General features: G+C 45.0%; 1 protein-coding gene across 4 annotated transcripts in view; it reads left to right on the forward strand.

The window, feature by feature from the left end:
* THADA (THADA armadillo repeat containing) overlaps positions 1-13024 on the forward strand; it is a 314824-nt gene that overhangs the window by 255066 nt on the left and 46734 nt on the right. For all 4 annotated transcript variants that reach the window (XM_060026719.1, XM_060026718.1, XM_060026720.1 and 1 more), the window contains 5 exons: positions 1895-2274; positions 2822-2940; positions 3312-3384; positions 7705-7858; positions 11472-11603. In XM_060026719.1, the coding sequence (XP_059882702.1) occupies positions 1895-2274; positions 2822-2940; positions 3312-3384; positions 7705-7858; positions 11472-11603 (858 nt within the window). The remainder of the gene's footprint in view (positions 1-1894; positions 2275-2821; positions 2941-3311; positions 3385-7704; positions 7859-11471; positions 11604-13024) is intronic.

Raw genomic sequence — 13024 nt, forward strand, 5'->3', positions numbered from 1 at the left:
CTAAGAGAGGTGGTTAATGAATTGATGAGAGCTTGGAGTGGGGTGGGGGGTGGGGCAGGCAGGGAGCCAACTATAATACTCACCAAAGCCCTCTGTGCTCCACGCTGGTCCAGTCCACATCTTTAGTGATAACTTACAGCCTGCCTGTCAAATTGAGGTTTACCCAGCTTCTGTTGGATGATGAATGTGCTGTATGAAGAATCTGGGTTCTGGGAGGTACCCAAGACTCCTTCCCCAGCCAGTCCCCCAGTGCTGCCAGTTTTATTCCTTCGATGCTTCTCAAACGCATCTTCTTCCTGTCTGTTCCTTACTTTACACCCTCATCATTTCTCTCTTCCACTACTGCAGTAGTTGTTCAGCTGGGCTCCCTGCCTCTAATATTGGCCTCTCAGCAATAAGAACACTTCAGTGGACATGTTCACCTGACCTTGTTGCTTAAAATAACCCCTCGATGGCATCCCCTTGCCTGCAGAAAAATGTCCAAGCTCCTTCGCGTGGCCGAGGAGGTTCCCCATGTCCTGGACATGCTGCTGCTCTAGCCTCATCTCCCGCTGTTGCCCACCTCGAATTCTGTGCTGAGGTCAGACTGCCTATAGTTCCTCACGTGGTCCATTCTGTTTTATGCCTTTGAACCTTTGAACCTTTGCTTTGAACCTTTGCTTGGTTCCAACGCATTCACCTCTCTCTGCTTTGAACCTTTGCTTTGAACCTTGCTTGGTTCCAACGCATTCACCTCTCTCTGCCTCTTTAAGACTCAGGTGATCACTTCCACCACTATATTAGAATCACCTAGTCATTCATTTCTCTTTCTCAAATTAGAATATAAACCTCCCTAAAGGCATTAGTCTTATTTCACTTAGCACCCAGCACATAGTAAGCAGGCAATAAATATTTGTGATCAGAACTGAGAATACAAAAAGATCTCGGCAATCTAAAAGGCAGACCATAAAATTTAACAGGGATCTGCTTCGGTTTCAAACAAACAAAGAAAACAAGTCTTGATCTAAGTCCTGAGTACAAGGTGGGAGATGGATGACTCACCACTGTCAGTGGACCATGTGAAAAAAAAAAAAGGCCTGCGGTTCAGATGACTTTATGCTCCACATGAGTCAACAGTGTGATACAACTCCAGGAACCTCATGTGAGAACAGGGCAAGCAACAGTCCTGCTGCTCAGACCACGAGGGAGAGTCGTGTGCCCTTGTGTGGCGCCATGCCTGAAGAGGGGTGAGGCACATCCAAAGGAAGGTGGCTTAGAACAGTGAGAGAGGGTGGACCCCATCATCTGGGGGCTAGTTGAAGGAAGACGGAGTGTTTCACCTGGAGAAGACAGAGGGGATATAATAACTGTATTCAAATGCCTAAAGGGCTCAAAATGCAGAATTGGACCACTGAGTGGAAACTCCAAAAAGAACTTTGTGGCAAATAGATCTATTAACAGTGGAACAGTCTGTCTTGTGAGCTCCAAATGACTGTAGGGTTCTACCAAGAGCCTCTGAGAAAAGGTGCTGTAGAGGGGATCTGAGCCCCTGAGGGAAGCGTGGACTAGATGTTCTTTTATCCTGCTCAGCTATGAGGCTTGAGGATTCAGGAGGTCACTGAGTTTATATTTATTGACTATTAGGGAGGGATGCCAGGAGCACATCTCTGATAGGAATGCCTTCTGTCACTCTAGGGGGAAAATCATGAATTACCTAAACAGAAAGTGCTTCTGGGCCAGAAGTCTGAAGCTTAGTGGCCTAGGCACTTACTACATGGTTAGTGTGAAATCTACTCAGGAATGACGTCTGCTTGTCCCACCCGGGGTATGCGGAGTCTTGTGTGTTCACCTGTGTCCTTTTGTGGAAGTTTGAATAAAGTGATTGCCTCTTTTCCTTTGCTTTTTTGTTTTTTAGTTCTGGAGCATCTTGGCTTCTGGGAGGAAGTCAGAAGGATCATCTTGGGATCCGAGTTGATAACCGGATTCTCCTATACCTTCACGGTGCCAGGCCTGCCCCAGTACCTCCAGAGCCTCACCAAACTGGCCATCGCTGCAGTGTGGGCAGTAGCGGCCCAGGCTGGAGAGCAGGCAAGGGACGTTCCCATCTCCTTCTCTCGGCTGTTAGAGTCTTCCTTCCCTGAAGTGCGCCTGCTGACGCTGGAAGCCCTGTTGGAAAGGTTCTCAGCAGCAGCCTCGGGACTAGGAGAGAAGGGACTGCCGCCCTTGCTATGGAATACGGGAGGGACATTCTTGATGTTGGCTGTGAAGGAAAGTCACCCAGAATGCCTCTGCAAGGTGAAGTCTCTGGTGTACTGACCACCCCTTTCCATTCCCCACAGTCTTTGGTGAGCCCACTGGAGTGATGAGGTCAGGAGGCAGGATCGGTTTTGGCATCTCCAGGATTGGAAGGAGATTCAGCATCCAAAGGGCAAGGACTCTCGCACGGTGCTTGGCATGGCTTCATGCATAAAAGAGCGCTGAGAAAAGTGTTTGATGATAATGGTATTGATGACAGAGATTAACCAAAGATAGAGATTGAGAGAGTAAGCAGTCTTTGCTGACATGGCTCTCTGGGGGCAGATGGTCACCTGGAAAGCATGATCAAAAGGAAAGGGCACTGACCTAGGAATATGGCATCTACCCTCTGATCCCAGTATGCCACTGCTCTAGACTATCTTGGTCTCGCAAAGCTATTAAGGGGGAAAAAAGAAGTCAGTGGGCGCTTTTTGAAAGATAGAGTCCCTTGTTGGTACAAATGATTATTATTTAGATTCTGCAGACTTTTCTGAGGTGTGTGTGTGTTTGTTTGTTTGTTTGTTTTCCATGGATCTGGCTCGCACAGATACTGAAAATTCTCCATTGCATGGACCCCAGTGAGTGGCTTCCTCAGACAGAGCGCTGTGTCCATCTAACCCCAAAGGAGTTCTTGATCTGGACAATGGATATTGCTTCCAATGAAAGGTTTGCCTCCAGTGCTCCCTGTGCAAACTTGGTACAACACATGGTCCCATCAGTCAGTTATGTAATGAACTTGAGCATAGCCCAGCCTGTGTTCTGAGCCCAAGCAATAGAATGATGTCAGAGTTCCCCATTAGTTACCAAAAGGTAGTTGCTTCCGGAGGCATTTGTATAGCCACAAGGTAGAGATTTCTAGTAGTATTCACAGCCACATGGATTACAGACTACCTGTAAAAACCATATGTATATAAAATGTTCGATTTTATTTATGTATGTATTTTCATATTTATTTATTGAAGTATAATTGACTTACAATATTATATTAGTTTCAGGGCGAGTATATGTTTTGTGTGATTTCTGGCTGACTTTCCTAGGTCTGAAATACAAAGTGAAGCTCTGAGACTCGCCTCCAAAGTGATTGCCCACCACATGCAGACGTGTGAGGAGGTGAGGCTGATTTCCCCTGTTTTGGGGTCTAGATTTCTGTCCTCTGATTTCCCTGGAAGGTGTCAGTAAAAGTGAACTGTCCCACAGGCAGAATCTCTGTGGCATATGTGTGTAGCTTCTACAAAAATATCATTCGTGTTGGTTTTTCACTCTAGGTATAACTTGGGGAGAATTTTCTGAGCACCATGTTTGGCATTTCTTTTCTCTTGTTCTGGGCACATTTGATTTGAGTCCATGAGGGTAACACAACCTCCTTCCTCCAGGACATACGTGCATTTATGCCCAAACTCCTTGTTTTTTCCTGTTTTTCTCGCTAGACTCTTCATCTAATGAGGGAATGAGCAAGTCAGTTCCAAGGATTGCAAGTCACTAGGATTGCATCCTAGTCAACTATGTATGAAAATATATCGCTAAGGCTTAAATATCCCCCCCAAACGTGGTCCAGCTGGCTTTGCGTGGAGGCCCAGATGTGTCCCACCTGTCTTAGAACATGTCTTTGGGGGTGGGGTGGACCTAAAGTAATCAAAACACCTTCCTGGGGAAGAAAAGGGAACCCTTCTACGCTGTTGGTGGGAATGTAAATTAGTGTAGCCACTGTGGAAAACAGTATGGAGGTTCCTTAAAAAACTGAAAATAGAGCTACCATATGATCCAGAAATCCCACTCCTAGGCATATATCCAGAAAAGATGAAAACTCTGATTTGAAAAGATACATGTACCCCAGTGTTCATAGCAACACTATTTACAATAGCCAAGACATGAAAACAACCCAAGTGCCTATCAACAGACAGTTGGCTTAAGGAGATGGGAGATACACATACAGTGGAATATTACTCAGCCATAAAAAAGAATGAAATAATGCCATTTGCAGCAACATGGATGAACCTAGAGAATATCATGCTAAGTGAAGTTAAGTCAGACAGAGAAAGACAAATATCATGATATCCCTTATATGTAGAATCTAAAAAATAATACAAATGAATCTATATACAAAACAGAAACAGACTCACAGACATAGAAAACAAACTTATGGCTACCAAAGGGGAAAAGGAGGGTGGGAAAGGGATAAATTAGGAGTATGGGATTAACAGATACAAACTACTACATATAAAATAGATAAGCAACAAGGATTTACTATATAGCACAAGGAACTATATTCAGTATCTTGTAAAAACCTATAATGGAAAAGAATCTGAAAAAATATATATATAACTGAATCACTTTGCTGTACACCTGAAACCACTGTAAGTATAGTTGAAGTAAATCAACCATACTTCAATTTAAAAAAAAAAAAAACAGCTTCCTGGAATGATGCCTTAGGACAAATACTTGCATACTTAGGGGCATATGAGAAAGATGCCACCATCAGAGAATTATTATAAACAGAAGGCAGTCAATACCACAGTAAAATTACCTGAAGATCTTGGTTTCACATCACCACATTGTGATCGTGGCACCATAACATTGTGGATTCCTATTCCTATGCTCCAGCAGCCCTGAGAGAGGTACTGGGGGTACAAGGATGAAGACTGGAGGGCAGTCTAACGAGAGAAAAGGAGCATTAGATCATGATATTAAATGATACTCTAGTAGGAAGGAGGCTGAGGGAAAGCAGAGGCCGGAGGGAGTGTTTGCAGAGCTGAGGAAGACTTCACATAGGAGATTGTTAAATTCAGAGAGCCTGGGGCTGGACAGAGAGAAGACCAGAGGGTGAGTACTAAGCAGATACACAGTTTCTCTGGGTCTGTCATTCGGAGGCAGGCCAAGGGGCCAGAGCCAGGTGGTCACTAGGAGATGCAAAAAGCTAAAAATAAAGTCATGTGTGTGTCTTGGGGAGGATAGGAGGAGAGTTTGTAGGAAGGGAGAGGATTTGCTTAAAAAAACTGCAGCCTGGGGCGGGGGGTGGGGGGTGGGGAACAAGTTCTGAGAAAGTAGTCACAGGGCAGCCTAACAAGTCTGTCAAAAGACAGCGTTCTCATCTAAAGCCATTTTTAACCAGTTGTCATGTGCATCTCCGAGGCACTGCTTGGTACTTGAATGAAGCGATATTTGAAGAATATTGGAAATTTTTCAGGGAGAGAAAAGTTAACAAGTCAGCAGCTTCCTCATGATCTAAGACACTGATCAGTTCAGTTCCACAGATGCTCATAGATGATCAGAGGAGCCAGTAATCTCATTTTGAACATTTAAAGAGGCTTAGCTGATAGGGGAAGTAAAATTTATTTGGAACAATAATCCCCTTTCTAGAAAAAGTAAAGAACCAGAGTTTAAAAGATGGAAACAACCCAAATGTCCATCAACTGATTGATGAATGGGTAAATAAAATATGGTATATCTATATAATGGAATATTTTTCAGCCATAAAAAGTAATGAAGTACTGATACATACATCCTACAGCATGGATGAGCCCTGAAAACATGCTGAGTGAAAGAAGCCAGTCACAAAAGACCACATATTGTATGATTCAATTTTTTAACCATTTTTTATTAAAGTATAGTTAATTTTGATTCAGTTTTATATATTTATATATATATATACTTTTTCAGATTCTTTTCCATTATAGGTTACTACAAGATACTGAATATAGTTCCCTGTGCTATACAGTAAGTCCTTGTTGTTTATCTATTTTATATACAGTAGTGCGTATATGTTAATCCCAGACTCCTAATTTATCTCTCCCCTTGCCCATCCACCATCCCCTTTGGTTACTGTAAGTTTGTTTTCTATGTCTGTGAGTCTATTTCTACTTTGTAGATAAGTTCATTTATACTATTTTTTTTAGATTCCACATATAAGAGATATCATATGATATTTGTCTTTGTCTGATTTACTTCACTTAGTATGATAATCTCTAGGTCCATCCATGTTGCTGCAAGTGGCATCATTTCATTCTTTTTTATGGCTGAGTAATAGTCCATTGTGTATATATGTCACGTCTTCTTTATCCATGGATAAAGTTGATGGATACTTAGGTTGCTTCCATGTCTTGGCTATTGTAAATAGTCCCACTGTGCACATTGGTGTAGCATGTGTCTTTTCCAATTAGAGTTTTCTCCGGATATATGCCCAGGAGTGGGATTGCAGGATCATATGGTAGTTCTAGTTTTAGTTTTTTAAGGAACCTCCAAAGTGTTCTCCATAGTGGCTGCACTAATTTAAATTCCCACCAATGGTGTAGGGGAAGGTTCCCTTTTCTCCACACCTGCTCCAGCATTTATTATTTGTAGACTTTTTAATGATGGCCATTCTTACTGGTATGAAATGATACCTCATTGTAGTTTTGATTTGCATTTCTCTAATAATCAGTGGTTTTGAGCATCTTTTCATGTGCCTGTTGGCCATCTGTATGATTCAGTTTATATGAAATGTGCAGAACGGACAAAGCCATAAAGACAGAAAGTAGATTAATTGTTTAGGGCTAGGCGAGGGGGAGCTGACAGGATGGGGATGATAACTAAAATATACAGGGCTGGGGCTTCCCTGGTGGTGCAGTGGTTGAGAGTCCGCCTGCTGATGCAGGGGACACGGGTTCGTGCCCCAGTCCAGGAAAATCCCACATGCCGCGGAGTGGCTGGGCCCATAAGCCGTGGCCGCTGAGCCTGCGCGTCCGGAGCCTGTGCGCCTGTGCTCTGCAGTGGGAGAGGCCACAACAGTGAGAGGCCCGCGTACCGCCAAAAAAATAAAATAAAAAAGTATACAGGGCTGCTCTTTTTGGTGATGAAAATGTTCTAAAATTGACTGTGGTGAGGGTTGTACACACATATCTGTGAATATACTAAAAATCATTAAATTATGTATTTAAATGGGTAAATTATATGGTATGTGAATTGTATCTCAATAAAGCTGTTACTATAAAGAAACAACAGTAGGGCTTTGTTTAAACAATAATGTTAGTTAGGATGCTGCTTTAAATGTAACAGAAACTCAAAAATACAATGGCTTAAACCAGAGAGAAGCAGTCCAAAGCAGATAGTGACATGACATTATTGGGCTCCCCGGCCCTTCTACCTTGTTGTTCCGCTGTCCTTAATAAGTGGCTTCCATCTTCTGGTCCCAGATAGTTGCTCCAGCTCCCATCATCTTGTCCTTGTTCAACTAGCAGGACAGAGAACCCAAGAAGTGAAGGTCACACATATTTCCTTACATATTACCTGAAATTGCACAGATACCACTTTTAATGGCATCCCATTAGTCAGAACTTAATCACGTTACTCCCCGATGCAAGGGAGCCTGGGAAACGCATATGTAGCTCATCCCTAATTCCATGTCTGCCCATGTCGCATCTTCTGAACTGCTGTATGTATACTTTGTACTTTTAGACCAGGGACTTGGTGGCCCCCAACCTGAAGCAGTGGGTTCAGTTGGTCCTCTCTTCTTGTGAAGATCATCTTCCCACCGAGTCCAGGCTGGCCGCTGCTGAAGTTCTCACCAGCACTGCACCATTTTTCCTCACCAACCCCCATCCCATTCTTGGTAAGTGCGCTGAGCCGCTGTTGGGTGGGGGGGCGGGGAGGTGTCCATCGTACCAAATGCACTAAAAGCGTGAATAGATGCTCTAGGTTAAAAAAAGAAGGGAAGATGAAAGATGACAGCGTACACCATACCTTTACATCTTTCAAAGATCTTCCCACCCTCTCACTCTCTTACTCTAATCACTTTTCACCAACAGCCTCTTTTTTTTTTTTAATATAAATTTATTTATTTATTTTTATTTTTGGCTGCCTTGGGTCTTTGTTGCTGCATGCGGGCTTTTCTCTAGTTGCGGTGCACAGGCTTCTCATTGGGTGGCTTCTCTTGTTGCAGAGCACGGGCTCTAGGCGTGTGGGGTTCAGTAGTTGTGGCACGCGGGCTCAGTAGTTGTGGCTTTCGGGCTCTAGAGCACAGGCTGAGTAGTTGTGGCACACGGGCTTAGTTGCTCTGCGGCATGTGAGATCTCCCCGGACCAGGGCTCGAACCCATGTCCCTTGCATTGGCAGGCGGATTCTTAACCACTGCGCCACCAGGGAAGGCCCACCAACAGCCTCTTAATTGGCCTCTTTTCTTTCTGTCTTGTCCCCCAAGCCATTCTCTTTATGCTTCCAAAAGCCTCTGGGGTCTTTCTGAAATACAGATCTGAGCATTTTCCTCCACTGCTTAAAGCCTTTGAGTGGGTGCCCATTGCCTTCAGGATAAAACCTAAATGCTCTTTAGCCTGGCTCAGAAGGCCCTTCCTCTTCTGTGCCCTGCCTGCTTCTCCCTCCTCACTGGCCACCACTCCCCATGCGTCATCAGCGGAGAACAGTTCTCTAAACAAACTGCTGCTCGACTGACTCCTGTTGGTCTTTCAAGACTCAGCCTAACCATCACCTCTTCCCGGAAGCCTATTGCAGTGACCTTGGTGAGAAATAAATGGGACAGAGTGAAGTGTGGCCTTGAGGAAGAAGAAAGGCCAGGCTCTAAGGCATTTAGGAAGTAGAATCAACAGGACTTGGTGTTGAGGTTAATATAAAGGGAACATTCAAGGATGACTTCCAGGCTTCTGGCTTAAGTGACTAGGAAGACTGCTGGTTCCTTTCACTGAAAGTAGTTTTAAGTTTAAGGTATCTTTGGACTTCCCTGGTGGTCCAGTGGTTAAGACTCTGAGCTTGCAGTGCAGGGGGCACAGGTTCAATCCCTGGTTGGGGAAGATCCTGCATGCCGCGCAGCGTGGCCAAAAAATAAAATAAAAAAAGTTTAAGGCATCTTTGGGAAGTAAAGGTAGAGATATTTTGAAATCAAATAGATGTACAGCTCCAACCATATTCTCTACCTTCATGTCTCTTTCCTCACTGCCACCCCCTGTCCTCCAAGAGTAATAATTAGGAAAGAGCATCATATCAATGGTGGTTGAGAAAACCGAGCTTTAGGAAACCCAAAGGAATTGAAAAACCATAGGGGTTTTTGTTTTAACTTAAAAAAAATTTTTTTAATTGTAGTGTTTTGTTTTAAGCATAGGGTTTACTGAAAGGAAAACTCAGGACCCAAAGCCATGTCTGAGTCCTGGCCCTGCCCTCTCCTGCCATCTTACCCCCATATTAACCATGCTGAGATTCTCTTCCATCCATTATGGGAATTCTGTTTTTGTTCTCCTCTTCCATGCCCAGCCCTGGAGAATAAATCATGGTCCCTGCATCCGGGGAGCTTTCAGTGTAGTTGTGGAGAAAAGATTTACAGAATAAAGAAAAGAACTGCTTTTTCAGATGGTGGGATTCAAATTCTAAGTGTTATCGGAGTTCAGACCAATCAAGTGTCTCACGTCTCTGGATCTCTCAGAGAAAGAGTTGTCTTTGGTATCTTCATACATCTTTCTTCTAAGTCAGCGATCCCCAGCCTTTTTGGCACCAGGGACTGGTTCCGTGGAAGACAGTTTTTCCACGGACGGGGACGGGGTGGGGAGAGGGTTCAGGTGGTCATGCGAGCGGTGAGGCGGGGATGGGGAGCGGCTGATGCAGCTTTGCTTGCTCCCTTCCTGCTGTGCAGCCCGATTCCTAACAGGCCCCAGACCCGGGGGTGGGGACCCCTGTTCTAAGTGACTTTTAGGCATCTTTTCTATACCCAAAGGGGGACTGAAAGGGGACCTGCTACAATTTTGCTTTAATCATTGGACCCAGAGGAATAAGAGCAAAGGTTTATAAACTTTGGTGACACTTCTCAGGGAAGGTAATATCATTTTGCAGCACATTTTCTGGGTGACTTCGGCTGCTCTGACCCTGGTTCATAGCAGGAAAATGTGTGTGGAATAATGTAGAATTTCTGAGTGAAACTGAGTCCTGGGCAAAAGCCATTGGTTCATCATGAATTGCTGGAGCTGCTTAGGGCATCACAGGCAATGAGGAAGGAGGTCGGCAGTGGCTGGCGGCCTGCAAGAACATGAAAGACAGGCACAGAACTGAGAGGCAAAGGACATAAAGTGCATGGGGACAAGTCAAGGGCAGACCGAAGTCATTTAAGGAGAAAGAAAAATTGAAATGGACTAAAGAGGGAAGATTGATGAGGACCTTAGCGGTATAAGAAAATGTTAAGAAAGGGAAATTTGAAACCCTAGAGAACAATTAGAATGGATAGATTCTGAAAGACTGAGTAAAATTTAAAACCAGATTTATAACAGACAGGAGAGCACAAACCCCAGAGGGAGCCATTGCTGCTCTCAGTATGACTAGAGCATTGGTGGCTCTGATATTGGGCTCTCTGTGGACAGATGAGGGAGAGGGTGAGCTAAGGAGAGCTCTCAGGGCAGGGTTGGTTCCCCACTGAACATCAAGGGATGATGAGTGGTGGTCTTCCGTGGCAACCCACCCCACCTGGACAGTATGTGTCCCTCCTTTGAGGCCCTGCCCCCTCTCCCCTCACACAGTCCACCTCCCATTACACCAGTCTCCTGGGACCTTTCCCTGTGGTGAGTCACAGCCACGTGTTTCCAGCCCTGCCTTCTCCTTACCTTGTGTTCTCCACTTGATGTCCCTTTCGGTTGCTCAGGGGCAGACACTGTCTGTTCCTGGTCTCTGGTCCCCAGCAGCACAATGCACAGGGACTTGATAGGGTCCCTGCCCAGGGGCAATGGCAGTCAGGTCGTGGGCCCTGCGTAGACGTGGCACAGGCTGGTGCCTTTATCATGGTTCTTTGCTTTTTTCAATTCTTGCCCCCCAAAGCATAATCTTGATTGAAACTTTGCTTTCAGAATTTATAAGCTGAAACAGTCACTCAAATTAACACTGGGCTAGTTTCCCCAAAGCACTCTTGATGCATAAAGTTTCATTCTGAGAAGCATGAGTCATTGACTAAGGCCCGTTGACAGCTGGGCCTTAGTCAGCCAAGGCCATACCTTCTAGGGGGCCTTGCCTGGGGCTGGTTGCCTCCAGAAGTGTTTCCTATTCAAAAGGACACTTTCAGACCTGTCCCCTTAGGGTCCTCTCTCTTCTGGCATTTATCTGACTCTCAAGTCTCCCTTCCTTGCAGTACCCACAAAAAAGAAGTAACTGTTGCTCATTCAATACTGGATGTGAAGCAGTATTTGTACCTGCTTGTAAGTTGCATCCTAGGTAATTTGATTTCTTTTTGGCCTTCTTAGGACTGCAAGATACGCTTGCTCTCTGGAAATGTGTCCTCACCCTCCTGCAGAGTGAGGAGCAAGTAATCCGAGATGCAGCCACAGAAACCGTGATGACTGCCATGTCACAGGAAAACACTTGCCAGTCAACAGGTACCTCATTCTTATCTTTCTTCGATGCCTGATTGCTCTTGGTCAGGGGTTGGCACACTTTCTATAAAGGGCCAGAGAGTGAATATTTTAGGCTCTGTTGGCCATTCAGTCTCTGTCTCAACTCTGCCATTTTAGTGGGAAAGTAGCCATAAACAATAGGAAAACAAGTGTACGTGACTGTGTTCCAATAAAGCTTTATTTATAAAAACAGGTGGCTTCCCAGATTTGATTTGCTAACCACAGTTTGCTGACCCCTGCTCTAGGACATCATAGAGAAAAATTGCTTTCAGAGGTAGAAATGTAGTAAACAGTGCCTTTTGTTAGTTACATTGACATCCTTTTTAAATAAGGCCAAGTCTGGATTTTCTGTGTGGTTACATAATCCAGAGATCTAGATCCATCATTTTGCTCCTCTGTGCATTTCTACACATAAAAGAAACAGATGAGTGTCAGTCAAGTTGCTCCTCTTTGTGCCTTGGCTCCTCATTGGGTGGTGATGTTAACCCAGGGGGCAGGAGGGGAGTGGAAAGAGGAGCAGCCTAGGTGGGTAGTTCTGAGCTCATAGCCACTCAGTTCACAATATGAGCTGTTAGGGCCCTGGGCCCTAGTTATCTGTATGCAATGGCAAATGCTGTGGAAGCAAAAGGGAACTCCAGACTGCAGGTGGAAAACGAGCTGCTGGGTGGAAGGGATGGGGCTAGGTGGAGTAGAAGCAAGGTCACACCTCTGGGCAAATGGCCGTCTGGGAGGGTGACCACTCTGGTGGACTTGGATTCCATGCACTTGGGGCTAGGTGTCAGGAAAGATCTCTGGGGCAGCCATCCCAAAGAGATGAGAGATGTCTCATTTTGAGACAGGTAGTCACAGGCTGAGCAAAGACGTTTACCTTAATGGACAGCAGAATGGGAGGGGAAATAGCCATACAGTGTTGGTAACTGATTCGGGCCCCTCATTCCCGTGGGTAGGGTTGTGGTCCCTGGAAGCTCCTCTTAGAATGTGTGAACATCCCCATACCTGAGTCCTCCATTGTAATGGTCTGGGCACTTTCCTCTCCATGTATGCAAGGAGCTGGTGTCTTAATAATCTCCCAGTGATACTACTCCAGGGCACATTAGCCAGGATCAGCTTGGCCTCTCAGTGGGAAAACATTCAGATCGGTGCTGCGAGTGCTGTACTAGCAGCCTTCTCCCCATCCCTGTCCACATACCTAAAATTCTGCCATTAATGATTCATTCCTGTTTCCAATTGTGCATTTTCCTTAGAAGGACACACGGAGCACCGAGCAAGTGCTCAGTAAGCATTTGGTGGAACATAACACTCACTAGACTTCTATAGGACCCTCTCACCAAAGATGGGAAAGATCACTTCATGGTGGAATTCATAAGTGGACTTCTTCCCTCCTAGTCTTGAGGGCTTTTGCC

Source organism: Delphinus delphis, chromosome 12, assembly GCF_949987515.2.
Source record: "Delphinus delphis chromosome 12, mDelDel1.2, whole genome shotgun sequence".
NCBI lineage: Eukaryota > Metazoa > Chordata > Mammalia > Artiodactyla > Delphinidae > Delphinus > Delphinus delphis.